This window comes from Doryrhamphus excisus, linkage group LG13 (genome assembly GCF_037039965.1).
Source record: "Doryrhamphus excisus strain RoL-2023G ecotype Guam linkage group LG13, RoL_Dexc_Guam_v1.1, whole genome shotgun sequence".
Classification (NCBI taxonomy): domain Eukaryota; kingdom Metazoa; phylum Chordata; class Actinopteri; order Syngnathiformes; family Syngnathidae; genus Doryrhamphus; species Doryrhamphus excisus.
The window spans coordinates 11,984,528-11,997,805 of NC_136369.1; the positions used below are offsets into that span (position 1 = coordinate 11,984,528).

The following is a 13,278-nucleotide window of genomic DNA, read 5'->3' on the forward strand; positions in this document are numbered from 1 at the left end:
TAACATTACAGCTTCAGATGATCTGACTTTCTTTAAAGTTAAACATTTCAATGATACAAAAACATGCATAGATCATTCAAATATATTGGGAATACTCTTGGGAAAAATACCTGGCCATTCTATTATCGAGTGTAGCCAGTATTTTAAACATAAACACAGAAAGAAACTGCAAAGCCATACCCATGAAAACATTGTTTACAAAGGAATTAAGGACTTGCATTATAGTTTGATGCCCTTATTGACAAGATCCACAGCTGGCCGAGTGTGATTGTGTCTATATGTGTGTGTGTGCGTGTGCATCTTACCCCCATGGTGTGAGACAGTTGTTCAGCAGTGAGACTGAGGTTGTAGTTTTGAGCTTCTAGTCGTCGACACTGGCTCTGCAACACATGTCGCTCCAGACTTTGTTCTGTTGGGGGGACAAAACATGGGAGAATGAGCGAGTGGGAAAGAAAAAGCAAAGCTTAAGGTTTAAGCAAAGTGGAATTTAAAAGTCTTATATATTAGGATGAAAAAGGATATGTGTTATCCGATGTCAGAATCAAATCCCAAATAAGGTATTATAATAATAATAGCATTAAGATTGGGAGCAGCAGAGATCTTTAGCTCCATCTTGTGACCAAAACTGGCAACTTCATTCAGTTCATACGGTATGCAGGAATACCTAAATCACGGATGAGATGAGTGTTCTTTACCTTCAAAATATTCCTGATAAGCTTCAAATATGGATTCAATCCCTTGCCACTTGGAAGTTGGCACCTCCTCTTCCTCTCCCTCCTCCTCTTGGTCCTCCTCCTCTGAGGCAGACAGGTCCTCCCTCGTCCCTGAGGCGTTGCGGTGCATCGGTGCGGAGAAGTGCTGCCCGTTGGGCTGAGGGTGTGCGTGCACGACTACATGAGCTGACGGATGCGCGCTTGTTGAGTGTGAATGAGAATGTGGTCTGCCAGGGGCGCTCTGGAGCTCGGGAATGTTGTAATGGACAGAGGACTCCTGCAAGGGAGAGGACTCTGACATCCCTGGGGCCCCACCTGAAAACACATACTGTCATTTTAAACTTTGTCAAGGAGTAGTGAAGGGCTTCATTGATGAATATGAAGCCCTCTGCAGCAATAATTGTCATTATTTTATCAGGGGATCGGTATAAAAGATGGAACAGAGAGAATATAATGATACTTGTCATAATGTCCTCAGCTAAAGGTTGAAATGAAAGCGGTCGTCAGTAGTGTGAGCTCTGAGATGTGGTGATGAGACTCTTAGAGCAATCATCAATGTCTCCTAAGAGATAGTTACTAAAGAAAGGTATTTTCTCACACTCAAAAGCCATATCATAAGAGAGACTGGAGAGATATCAATTCCAATTATTGCAAGGCTTCTTTGTTGTGTCCTGCGGCCGTTCTTAGTTGGTGCTGCTTACCTTTGTGTTTCTGCAGCGCCTTCTGAGTGGACTGCAGCACAGATTCATGGAACTGCTGGGCAAATTCTTCCGGGGTGAAGCTGTCCCAGGGTTTGGTGCGACCATTCATGCTGTGGAGCCCCTCTTTAGCGTGGAGGGGGAGTGGGGGCCGCAAGCTGTTCAGCAGGCTTGAACTCCTCTTGGAGATTGGGCCTTCGGTAGGCCCCCGGGCCTTGTCTGGATAGACAGCTGGAGAAGGAGGATCCTTTGGTCTTAGCGTGTCCCCGAGGGGTTTTGGATGACTATTAGGGGACGACGGGCAATGCGACGAAGGGCTGTGCGGCCTGACACCATTGTGGTCTTCAGATTCTGAGGCGGGTTGGGAACATGATGAATCTGCAATTACATGACCATATTTTAGGACATGTTAACACAAGTAATTACACTGGAAGCTTTTGTTTCTGTCTCTGTTCTATGGCAATTTTATTCATGTATCTTTTTTATGACACAAGGTCGACATGATTACATTATTAATGGAAAAAAAACAATGATTATATCTCTACAAGCAAGAGAACATGCTTAAAAGTAACAGTGTGCATCATTAAATGTTAATATTTTGGATATTTAGATTTACCTGTTTAGTTAATTATATTTACAGTAAGTGGCTTCATAGTAGGTACCTTCACTATCTTTTCCCTCCATACCCTATAGTTGTTGTGCCTTTTTGTGGACATGATGAAATAAAATGCCTTTACATTATTGCTTAAAAAAATATTGATACAAATAGGTCCAGTGTCTGAGAAAAATGGATGGCGGCTCTTTCAGAGTTGGGCCACTATACACTATTTGCTCATTGAATCGTTTAATCATTTTCATGATGAGTTTGGGGCTGCACGGCGAACGAGTGGTTAGCACGTAGGCATCACAGCTAGGAGATCCAAGTTTGATTCCACCCTTGGCCACCTCTGCGTGGAGTCTGCATGTTCTCCCTGTGCATGCAGGGGTTTTCTCCGGGTACTCCGGTTTCCTCCCACATTCCAAAAACATGCTAGGTTAATTGGTGACACCAAATTGTCCACAGGTATGAATGTGAGTGTGAATGGTTGTTTGTCTATATGTGCCCTGTGATTGGCTGGCGACCAGACCAGGGTGTACCCCGCCTCTTGCCCAAAGACAGCTGGGATAGGCTCCAGCACCCCCGCAACCCTCGTGAGGATGAATTTGTGGGGTGTTTATTTATTCATAGAATGCAGATAGAATGAAAGAATGAGACATGTATCTGTCTCATTCTTTCATCCAGTAAGCACAGTGAGCTGTGCATTGGTGACGCGTTCAAGTACAGGGCATAGTTCTCATTGTTAAATGAATATGCGCTTTTAGAAACTCGCAAGAGTCACAAGTTTCCACTAAAAGTTCCAGCAAGTGTACATCTCCAACTGTCCACTCAGTTACGTTTGTAACAGTCGAGAATAAAACAGTGTCAGCATGACTCTCCCGTCCCCTCCTCCGCTATTTTCCATTCATCACCATGTTCAAAACTACATGAATCTACAATAAAGATAAAAGTGATGTTAAGTGTTCATGTATCCCTTTCAGTCGTAATAGATATGGTATTTTGCTTTATTTTCTGACATGAAACTACAATAATTATCTGTACAATGTGTTAATATTTTTGGGTGTCTGTAACATTAATTGGATTTACATTACTTTTTTAAATGGGAGAATCAATTTGGCTTTCATCAATTTCAGTTTTCTCCCGACCTTTTGGAACGGATTAATGATGAAAACTGAGGTTCCACTGTATCTTGTTGGTGCTATGGGATGGAACTCGCTAATGTGACACTTCAGGGATGAGGAAGAGTGTCTCACCAGGGAGCTGTGCTGGAGGGCTCTTACACAGCAGATGAGGGGCATGTCTGATGGTATCCAAGGTAACACTCTTCTCTTTAATGGCTTGAAGCATCTCAACTACCCTTTCATTATCTACAAGATGGAGGAAAGGGGGGAAAAAACATCAAAATGACGATTGATTTTCAGCAGTGTATTTGTCTCTTAATGTGTGTGTGCTGTGTTTCTAACAACATCATTGGATGTCTACCAAAGACACTCGCCATTTTCAAGACATGCATACAGTATAGAGCCCCCCTCTCATATTGCATCATACATTCAATTTGAATACGTAAATGACACAGGAAATTGAGGGTGAGATGGTGGCGGCTGGAGTCAACATGTTAATGAGAGGCGGCTGCATGTGAAGCAGAAAGCTCTTAGCTGAAGGGAGTTGTGGAGCCCGCTGAGAATGACTACAATGCTCGGAGAGCTAATGAGCACGAGATGGTTTTGCTTTGCTGTGCTAGAATGAGACACAGCATTAATCCGAGTCACTGGTGAAGACACGGCACCCTTTATGACGTTATGTAAAGGGCGCCGTGTCGATGCTGTAAATTTTAATCTGTTCACTGTGTATGCAAAAAATAAGAGATGAGATGTGACACTCATAGTTTGTAAGATCGTAAGAATAATGTCTCTTGCCTCTTCTCTGCTGAAGTGTGACATGGGAAAGTTTGAACATGGTAAGGAAGCGCTTCTTTTCCTCCAGCTCTGGCACTTGGTCCATCTCCTCGGGGGTGAAGCGCGTGCTGAGTTGCGCGGGAGGAGGAGGAGGAGGAGTGCGTTTCGACTGTGAGGCAGCTGGTGAGGGGCTTCTCTCCCTGAGCATCCGCCGCCTCTTTCTTCTCTTCTGTTGCACCAGTTCATCTCGCCGACCCACGGTGGTCAGGCTGAACATTGCCAAGAAGTCCAATTTCTGCTCAAAAAATGAAAGAAAATTAATGGGACTGCCAATCCGTAGGTGCTTATTTCTGCACAAGGATGTGCATTGTACCTCTGTGGAGTCATCAAGTTTAAGTGGGGGCTGCTCTGCTACCCTTCTGAGATGTGCCCTGACCTCCTCCTCATCACTTTCATCATATGAGTCATCCAGCTCATAGTAGTAACCTATGGAACACATACAAATAATCACTTGACACCAAACTAACAATATCAACATCAACTTGAATAGGCCCATTTCCACCAAACAGCTCGGTTCATTTTCCATCTTTCACTGTAAAAACAGTCGAAATGCAACCCCAATTATGGCTTTCCATTCGAAATAGTTAGTCGTATATAGTAGTAGCCAGCAGTAAGTCAAGCCTGTTCCCAGTGCACGTTGGTCACCGATTCTGTTCATAATTTTCACAAACAGAAAAGCATTACTTTTCCATACCGTGATATAGTACCTGGAAACTGGTAACCGGCCCATGCCTAGATATTTTCTATCCCCGCATCCTCAAACAATGACACAGCAGCTGAAATAGTACATTGTGGTGCCTGCCTTTGCCAATGGAAAAGTGCCAACAGCAAAGCTGAGTAGGTATCGTGCTGATGTTATGCAACTGTGGCTGTGAGAGTACCTTTCTCCTTGGCCTCCCTCTTCCTCTTCTCCTCCAAGTCCAGTTTGCTGACGGGCCTTCTGTGTTGCTGAAGAATCTCATCATAGATCAGCATCGTGTCTGGCACCACATGTCCCAGGCCTGACCCAGAGACCAACCCAACCCCTTGTGCATGTCGACTCTGTCCGTGGTGACTCTTCAGTCCAGCATTGCTTTTGACGGCTCCCTCCAGCTCATACTGGCTGGTGAGGGACATGGACCCCCTCTGCTGGCTGAAGAAAGAGTGAGTGGATTTCTCTAGATCAGCAAGAAATGTGCTGGGCTCTGGCAAACCCGGAAGTCCTCTCGGTTGGGGATACTTGTCCATTCCTCCGCTGTCTCTCCTCCTGGCTACGTCGTCATATTTGGAGGGGCCGGGGTGCAGTCGACTGAGCTCAAAGTGTCCCATCCCTGAGGGATCGTGGTTGCGTCTGGACTCTGTGGGTGTTTCTATTAGAGATGCCGGGTTCCACAAAGTTGTGGGAGGTGGAGGGTGGTGTTCACGTGTTTGCTGGGGTGGTTTGGGGGAGATGAGGGGTGGAGGGGCACCTAAGTGGGAGTGGAGTTCGCGGTTTCCTGGTTCATGGTTATTTTGTCTGTGAACACATAATCCAACATGCTTATCAGCTTGGCATTCACTGAATTGAGAAATACTTGCGTTTCTCAAGTATGGACACAATGCAAACATACAACACTCCTTAAATGCCTTCTAGACTGTGTCTGTGGTGTGCGCGTGCGTGTGTGTTATCAAACGCAGACACAGTAGCCCAGAGCAGAGAGGATGTGGCCATGGCACACAATGTCCTCCAGATATAAATGGTCATTTTTGATCTGTTAGGCTCTGTAGTTCTTGCAATCACAAAGATACACAGATACACACTAAGACAGACACACAATCTATAAAGCAGTCAAGGAGAGATATTGGCCAAAAAAGCAGGCAGACAGAAAATAAATGGACTGACTTAAGGATGCCATTTTAGTAGGAAATAATTTGAAAGCCTCACACATACTTCATTTTTGAGGGTTGAAACAGACATCTATGAAAAAGAAAATGTGCATAATTTTGTAAAAAATACTAAGTATAATCTCCCTGCTTCATTTGTGTGCATATGTATTGTTCAATTACATGCAAACAATACAAAATAATGTCAAACATGTCAAGTGCAACTTAGCATTTTTGTATGTGGTACATTATATTAATATTACATTTTAATGGCTAAAAAATACACACGCTTACGTGGAATACGACGGTTTAAGGAGAAATCTGCATCAGTGAGAATAAAAGAAATGCAGATGATCACAGACTAGATAACAAAACCTGGCTGTAGAACAAGCTGTGAGAACAACGTCGCATTATCAAAGCCTCCTATTTCTGTTTATATTCCGGTATATAGATTATCTTCAATCTGCAGCCTATTCAGTGATTGTACCATTGTGTTACTGATAGTCGACGAGTGTGCATCTCTCCTGTCCAACTAGTTCAGCATTAAGCAAACCCTCACATCTTAGTCACACACAGCATCACTAACACAGACACAGGAACAAAGGAGCGGAAGTAGGAGGCTTATGTTGTGTGAGGTTGAGAGGATTAGTCAAGAATTTGCCTTTGTGTAGCTTAGCTGTCCCACCCGCTGCCTGTCTGAAAACCTCAGAGCCAGAACTCATGAAACAGCAGTCATCGGGACCCCACTTTGCACTCTGCATCATTGCATAAACACTGCTGTCGGTCTTGTTTCCATGTCAGACAGTCAGACACAGAAACTGGCATGGTTGGGAATAGAAGTGACATGATGCTTCAGTCAGGGCTGATCTTTTTTGCAGTCCTGTCTGAAATCAAAAGCTTTAAAGTTTGGGCGCTTTTGACTTTGAAATGATACTGCAGCACATACTTAACATACATATAGCAAAGTGATTGTAACCTCTGATCATTGCTGCCACTTAGGACAGTGATTCATTTATTTGTGGCAGCCCACAATAATTAAATTTGGACTGCTACAGAGACTTTGACATACCTTATTTTATTTTATTAGATTTGGTGCCCAAATAGCCCTCACTCAAACACATATTATGTAGATACAACTCTGTACAGCAGATGGCATCGTAATTCTGCTTCTTTACACATCTGGTCTCCGACAGAGGAAGAAATAGCAGGAGGGGATTCAGTGTTGCCAATTTCATGATGCAATGATCGTTAAATTACAGAGTGAATTATCAATTCAATTACCGCATTTTTGAGTTTCAGATAGATTTCAGTCCTGTGGAAAACTGTAGTAAAATGTATTTCAAGTTAATCAATGGATTCTGAAAATTTTCAGCATTTAAATTGCTCATCTAAAAAAAGCATAGCTATGAGAGTGTATCATCACCTGTGCAAGTCTGACCTGTGTTCTGGTGCTTCAGCGGTCCGTCCCAAGTCCAGATGCTGTTCCAGAACCTGCTGGCGGAATTCAGAAACCTGGTACTGACGATCTGCTTTCTCTTGCCGCAGCTTACGCTGCCTTGCCAACCACCTCTCCTCTTCACTGTTCCTGGGAGCGATTATAGAGGTCGGGAGACCGGTCCCCACAGCACTAGGCCCCATGTAGAGGCTGTGCCCTGACATCAGACCGGAAACTGTATGATGCGATTGTACCATTGCAGGGTGGAGTCCTGGTGCAACTGGTTTGGGAGCTGGAAGGGGGGGCTCTTTGGTTTTATCTGTGATTGGGCAGAAAAATCATCATGGGTTTTTTCGAAGACAACGTTGGGGCGACACAGGTAGAACTCACACATACCAGCCCGATTAGGGGTGAGTCTCTCTGGCTTGGCTCGGTCCTCTTGACCCCTCATGGCATGGAGCTCAGCCAGGTAATGGCTCTCCATAACCTTGGACGCTTGCAGCTCTTTCTCTCTCAGCACTCTCTCTTTTTGCCTCTCCAGCTCTTTTTCTCTTTCCCTCTCCTTCTCCCTTTCTCTTTCTCGCTCTCTTTCACGTTCTCGCTCCCTCTCTCTTTCCCGCTCCCGTTCTCGCTCTCTCTCAAGTTCCCGCTCCCGCTCTCGCTCCCGTTCCTTCTCTCTTTCCGCCTCACGCTCCCGCTCCTTTTCACGCTCGCGTTCCCGCTCCCTCTCTCGTTGCCTCAGTTCATCCTCCAGCTGAAGCCTGATCAGACAATAAGACAGGGGCACAGATATGAAGGAATGTAATGGCTCAGAAATTATGAAAAAAAAGTCCCATTATTTACACATGATTGTAATGTATTTGTATACCGAAATAGGAAGGACTTTACCTCTCAGACTGCAGTGCTGAAAGTGAAGGGTGCGTGAAGTCTCCAGGATAGCGGACACCTGACAGATGCATATGGACTGCAGATGGATGGATGGGGGGTAAAGCTCCCCCTGCTGGCAGTGGATAGAAAGGTGACCTCAAAGCAGAGAGGCAGAATGGGTCATCCATCCTGGGAGATAAGGATTGCAATGAAAAAAAAATAGTGTCAGCCTTGGAACAGCACAGTGCTGACTTTCATTAACCTTTGTGCCTCTGTCTCCTTAAAGAAGAAACATCACAGTGTCTTCAATCTTTCAAGAAAGCAGCAGTGTCTGTCAGCCAGCCTCAATCACCACAGCAGCTGTCAGAGACTGTGTTGTGTATCACAACTGTGTGTTGCTTGTGTATGTTGGTGACATCCACAGCTCATCCCCTCATTAAAGCCATTACAGTGCAGTGTATGATGGCCGCTGCACTTCTCTGATGTTGTGAGGCTGACAGACAGTGGGGGGATGGGAGGGCACGCGGTCTATATGAAGGCCTGAAGCAAGCAAGGCCCTTCAACAAATACACATACACACTTCAAGCACACAGTCATATATATAATGCAGCATCAAAATGATCCCATTGAGGAAAAAAAATTCTGCTGGTACTTTTGAGTGACCACTTCTGCTCTTGGAAAGACCTGCACCCCACTAGAACTTCAGACTGATCCAGTTTGGTGCAGAAGTGCACTGTGGTTACCTTATTTAACAACACGAGAGAGGCTTTGTTTACCTCACATTGAGCTCCGCTTTTGCACAGGCTACGGGTTAACTGCAGGGACATAAGAGACAGCTCCCGCTCATATCATATAGCAAGCTACTGAGATAACTAGTTACCTTCCGGTTTCTTTTGTCAAACTGCAAGGATCCATGGCTGCAAGCTAAGGTACTGTAATGTAAAAAAAATGTCTCACCGGTGTAATATAACTGACGCCTAGTGAACAGAATACTTGTATTGTCCATACATACATTTTGTCTGTTGTCCATACATACATTTTGAAAGACAAGACTTCTTTCAAAATGTTTTTACTAATAATACACTATTTTCAACCAGGAAACAGCGATCATTTATTAATGATGACATTTTTCAAAAAATGCCATAGAGTGAGGGAGCGATGTTCAAACCGCGATGTACAGAGGGGCGACTGCATACAGTACATGTATGATAGGGCTCACCTGTATGGGGTGAAGGATGGGTGTGGTAGATAGCTGGGGTGGTAGTATGCAGCTGCAGCAGCTGCAGTGGCGGGGTCCAGGCCCAAGGGCAAAGAGGGCATACGGAGGGCATCCTCAGTTGTGGCATAGGGCCTAAAGCCACGGAGGTATTCTTCTGGTACAGGACCAGGCGGCATTGCATTAGGCAACTGTCTGGGCAAGCTGTTACCATAATAAAAAAATACAAGATATTGTATGAAAAAATGTAATGTAAAATTCATTAAATGATACAATTATCTAACCATGCAAAACAAAGCAGTGTGACACTCACTTGAGCGCCTGGAAACGTGAATCTTGCATCACAGCACTGGGGGTTAGACCAAAGGCATAGGGGTTTCCCAGGAGGTGGGCAGGGACTGAGGGGCCACCTTTTTCCTGGGGGAGGGTCCCCTCTGGACCCAGGCGTTCCCTGCTGGCCCCGCGAGGCCCTGAATCAGCCTGAGGGACAAAAACAGAGTGAGAGTCTTAGTCATTGTTCGGGCAGACATGTGACCGACACGCTTGTCAGTGCTCATGAAGCCCGTCCTGGGAGGGGGCGAGAGAAGAGTGTTTATGATGAAGCAGCTTTTCTCAGAATCTCTCCCTTCACCTCAGGCACTTCCATCCATACTCTCACATGCAGCAGCATCTGACAAAATATAAAACCCATCACCATTTCTCGGAGATGTGCTGCTGAATGAAAGAGTAGAATGCAAAAACTCAGCAGCAGATGCCAATCTTATGATCAATAAGGAAGTGGTAATGTACAAATGCATGAACAGGAACAATAACTTTTGTCTTGCGTGTTGTGTGTGTGTGTGTGCGTGCGTGCGTGCGTGCAAAGCTTTCACACTAGAACATCCAGAGGGAAGGCAACATACAAAGAGAAACATCCCTCCCTGCCTGTGTTTCTCGTCAATCCTACATTTCTGTCACCTCCCTCCCTCCCTTTGGCAGCATGCTTGGACTCACTTATCCAATCCCACAACACAAACACACTGGCAGGCAGGCAGGCAGACACACACACACACACACACACACGCACACACACACACACACAGAGACACACACACACCATTTCAGAGCCACAAAGACATCCTGCTGTGGGAGTGTGTTTTCTGAAAGCTTTGGTTTCTCTCTGCCAACAAATGCAATTGCAGAACAGAGAATCTTGCAACCTTTGTAAGTTGTACTAGGGAACTGTTTATGGGGGGCTAGTATGTCGAGGAGCAGGAACAGCTATCTGCCACAACATGAGACTTGAAGCAAGGGTAGAGGAAGGCGGGAAAAAAATGGTAATGAGGGCAAGAGGAGGCAGTAGATCTAGTCCCCACTAAATTAACCTCTGGTCTGGGCAGGATTAAAGGGAAACCTTGCAGGCGCTCTGGCCTCACTGCCACTGATAAAACAAATCTCATTTAGTGAGACATTACCCTCCGCATCCTGTTTTTGCAACCACTGACTGAAGAAGAATCCCCTCATATTACTTGGTTTCTGAGATGTCTGTTTCCACTGTTTGCTAATTTGATTGCCCTCTGCTTTACATTAAATACTTAATGGTTTCCTAGAAGTGTATTAGTACAAGGAAGCAGTCAGTCATATGATTCTAAAAACGATATATAAACTGCGAGTGTTCCTTCCAACCAAAACACCTATTTCGTCATTCTTTCTTTAGGGCAGTTGCTTAAAACACCAAGTTTGTTTGTTTGTTTAAAGTATGTATTTCAATTATTACAATGTAGAATCATTTTATGCGCTTCAATAGCTTAAAAACACAATCACAGTCTTGTAAAATGCTATTCTATGGTAAAATCAGATTTTTTGTCCTACTGAATGAAAACTGGGTTAAGTCTGTGTTCAATATTCAGCATCTCACACCAAGCTTGGTGTGTGACAGGGCCATGCTTTTCATAATAATGGCTGCGACTCAATAACTGTTGGTTGGTGCAATGCCCAGATGCTGATTACCACTAGAATCAACTGTTCCTTTCCACCCAATTTCACAGCAATCCCATCATAAGAGGACGCAACAAAGCAACCAACATGACAAAGCATGGTAGTGCTCCTGCTATTTTGCAATTGCCTTACTGGTGGCACTGCAAGTCCTCATCATGGTTCAGCTGAACAACAAAAGATCCAACCCTATGAACATTATCTCTGTAATATTTGTACATGCAAACACTATGCACAAACACGCAAAGAGATAAGCGGACATAAAAAAAAAAAAAAAATCCATGCTCTCCACAAGGCTGCAGTCTTCATTAGAAAGATGCCCTTCATTCACTTGGCAGTGGTGGTCCACACAGACAATTTGACCTTTTCCCTCTCTTTTAGCAGCTTACCATACACACGCCACTGCTCACGAATACAAGTGCACAGCATTGAAGACTGCATCCATTTACAGCCATCTTCCTTGAAGAGAGTCAGGCCCCATAACCTCCAGTGAGGCTGGGAGACCCTGCACATTGTAGAGTGCTCGTTTACACCTCTCAGATGGAGCTATGACTCCAAATTGCCAATTAAAAAGCAATTACGGGCCACAGCGGGAGCAGAATCCTGCAGTCATTAAAGCAAAATGCCAACGCACCAAACCCTGCTGCCATCACTGCTTTGGCCATTACCCTCTGTATGAAAGACTGCCTCATCTCAGCCAGAGAGACACTGAACACAAGGGAGGGGTTCATATTGTATGTTAACCCAGCAACAAACAAGCTTTATGAGACACTGTAAAGGGGGCAGAAAATGAGACCGCTATCTACAGGCTTTCTTGGTATTCAATGACCTCTATGGCCTTGAGCTCACTGTGTAAGCATCATAAACAGGCAGTGACGCCGTCTTTTTCACCTCTGGTGTTGTACTGCCAACCTTTTTCCACAACCCCTCTTTTGAACCCTTGTCATCCATCAACCTCTTTATTCTTTGGCTCCAAAAGGCTGCTGGAGGCCCACACACCTTTTCATTTGTAGCTTGACCTCTTAAAACCACATAGACATCATACAAACCCAGGCTACTAAACGCCTAAACTAATAAACAGTAAGAAAACAGAAGATATGTGTATTTTCAATTAGATTTTGACCAAAGAATGGCTGAAATGCTGACAAGCCTTGGGCAGCAATAGTCACTCTATCCCTTTCAGTCTCTGGCTGACCTTTGAACTCTCCAAATGCTGTTTTGTTAAAATCCATGGTTAAGCTGAGTGAGGGTCATCCGAGGGGGAGTTTAGGCAAGAGGACAATGGCCTGCACCCGCATATTTCAAGCAACATGACCTCCTCAGGGCCCCTTTGCTACACTACCAACTCTTCTCTCCCTGCCACTTCAAAGCCGTCAAAGTGTCTGGGCGGGTTTGCGCATGGTGCCAAGTGCTGTCCATAACCGTGCACTTGGCCTCCACCATTAGCCCTGAGCTGAGATAAGAAGGCTTAAAGCAAGGCCATAATCCATAATCCACTCCTTATCAAAGCAAGCAGCTCTCCCTCCCTCTTTCTTTCATATGCCCCACTACATAACAGCAACTGGGTGTCAGGACTCATGAGGTGGAGGATGCACTTGACTGCGTGGGTGAGGAAGGTGGGATTAGATGTGTGGTTGGAGGAGGGTTAAGAGGCTAAAGGCTGTGGACTTGGGAGCGGCTGCTGCAAGGGCAAGAGGGTTAAGAAGGGGGGAGGCGCTGGAGGGGCACAGATGTTAGCTGCCGTTGAGACTGTCACATCGATGTCCCGGTGGCAGCTGGCATTGTTTAAGGCATGGAGCCAAAAAGGGAAGGGGGGGGGCTGAGTCTTGCGCGAGTATACATTGCCCTCCGAGCTATGCAACATGTACATATGTCAAAATATGTACTGCCATACTCCTGAGTAACAGGTCAGCAACAAAATCCATTAATCCCTTGTGAGCCTGTCTGTGTGCACGCTTGTGCTAACTGGCAGGCTGAAGA

General features: G+C 45.1%; 1 protein-coding gene across 3 annotated transcripts in view; it reads right to left on the minus strand.

Annotated features, from left to right (window-relative positions):
• gse1b (Gse1 coiled-coil protein b) overlaps nt 1-13,278 on the minus strand; it is a 137,109-nt gene that overhangs the window by 2,025 nt on the left and 121,806 nt on the right. For 2 of the 3 annotated variants that reach the window (XM_058088499.2, XM_058088497.2), the window contains exons 5-16: nt 9,638-9,804; nt 9,328-9,528; nt 8,130-8,297; nt 7,638-8,002; nt 7,230-7,560; nt 4,846-5,459; nt 4,278-4,390; nt 3,926-4,199; nt 3,263-3,376; nt 1,415-1,789; nt 696-1,028; nt 306-409 (exon numbers count right to left, since the gene is read on the minus strand). In XM_058088499.2, coding sequence (XP_057944482.2) covers nt 306-409; nt 696-1,028; nt 1,415-1,789; nt 3,263-3,376; nt 3,926-4,199; nt 4,278-4,390; nt 4,846-5,459; nt 7,230-7,560; nt 7,638-8,002; nt 8,130-8,297; nt 9,328-9,528; nt 9,638-9,804 — 3,159 coding nt within the window. The remainder of the gene's footprint in view (nt 1-305; nt 410-695; nt 1,029-1,414; nt 1,790-3,262; nt 3,377-3,925; nt 4,200-4,277; nt 4,391-4,845; nt 5,460-7,229; nt 7,561-7,637; nt 8,003-8,129; nt 8,298-9,327; nt 9,529-9,637; nt 9,805-13,278) is intronic. The other variant, XM_058088498.2, reaches the window with a different exon arrangement.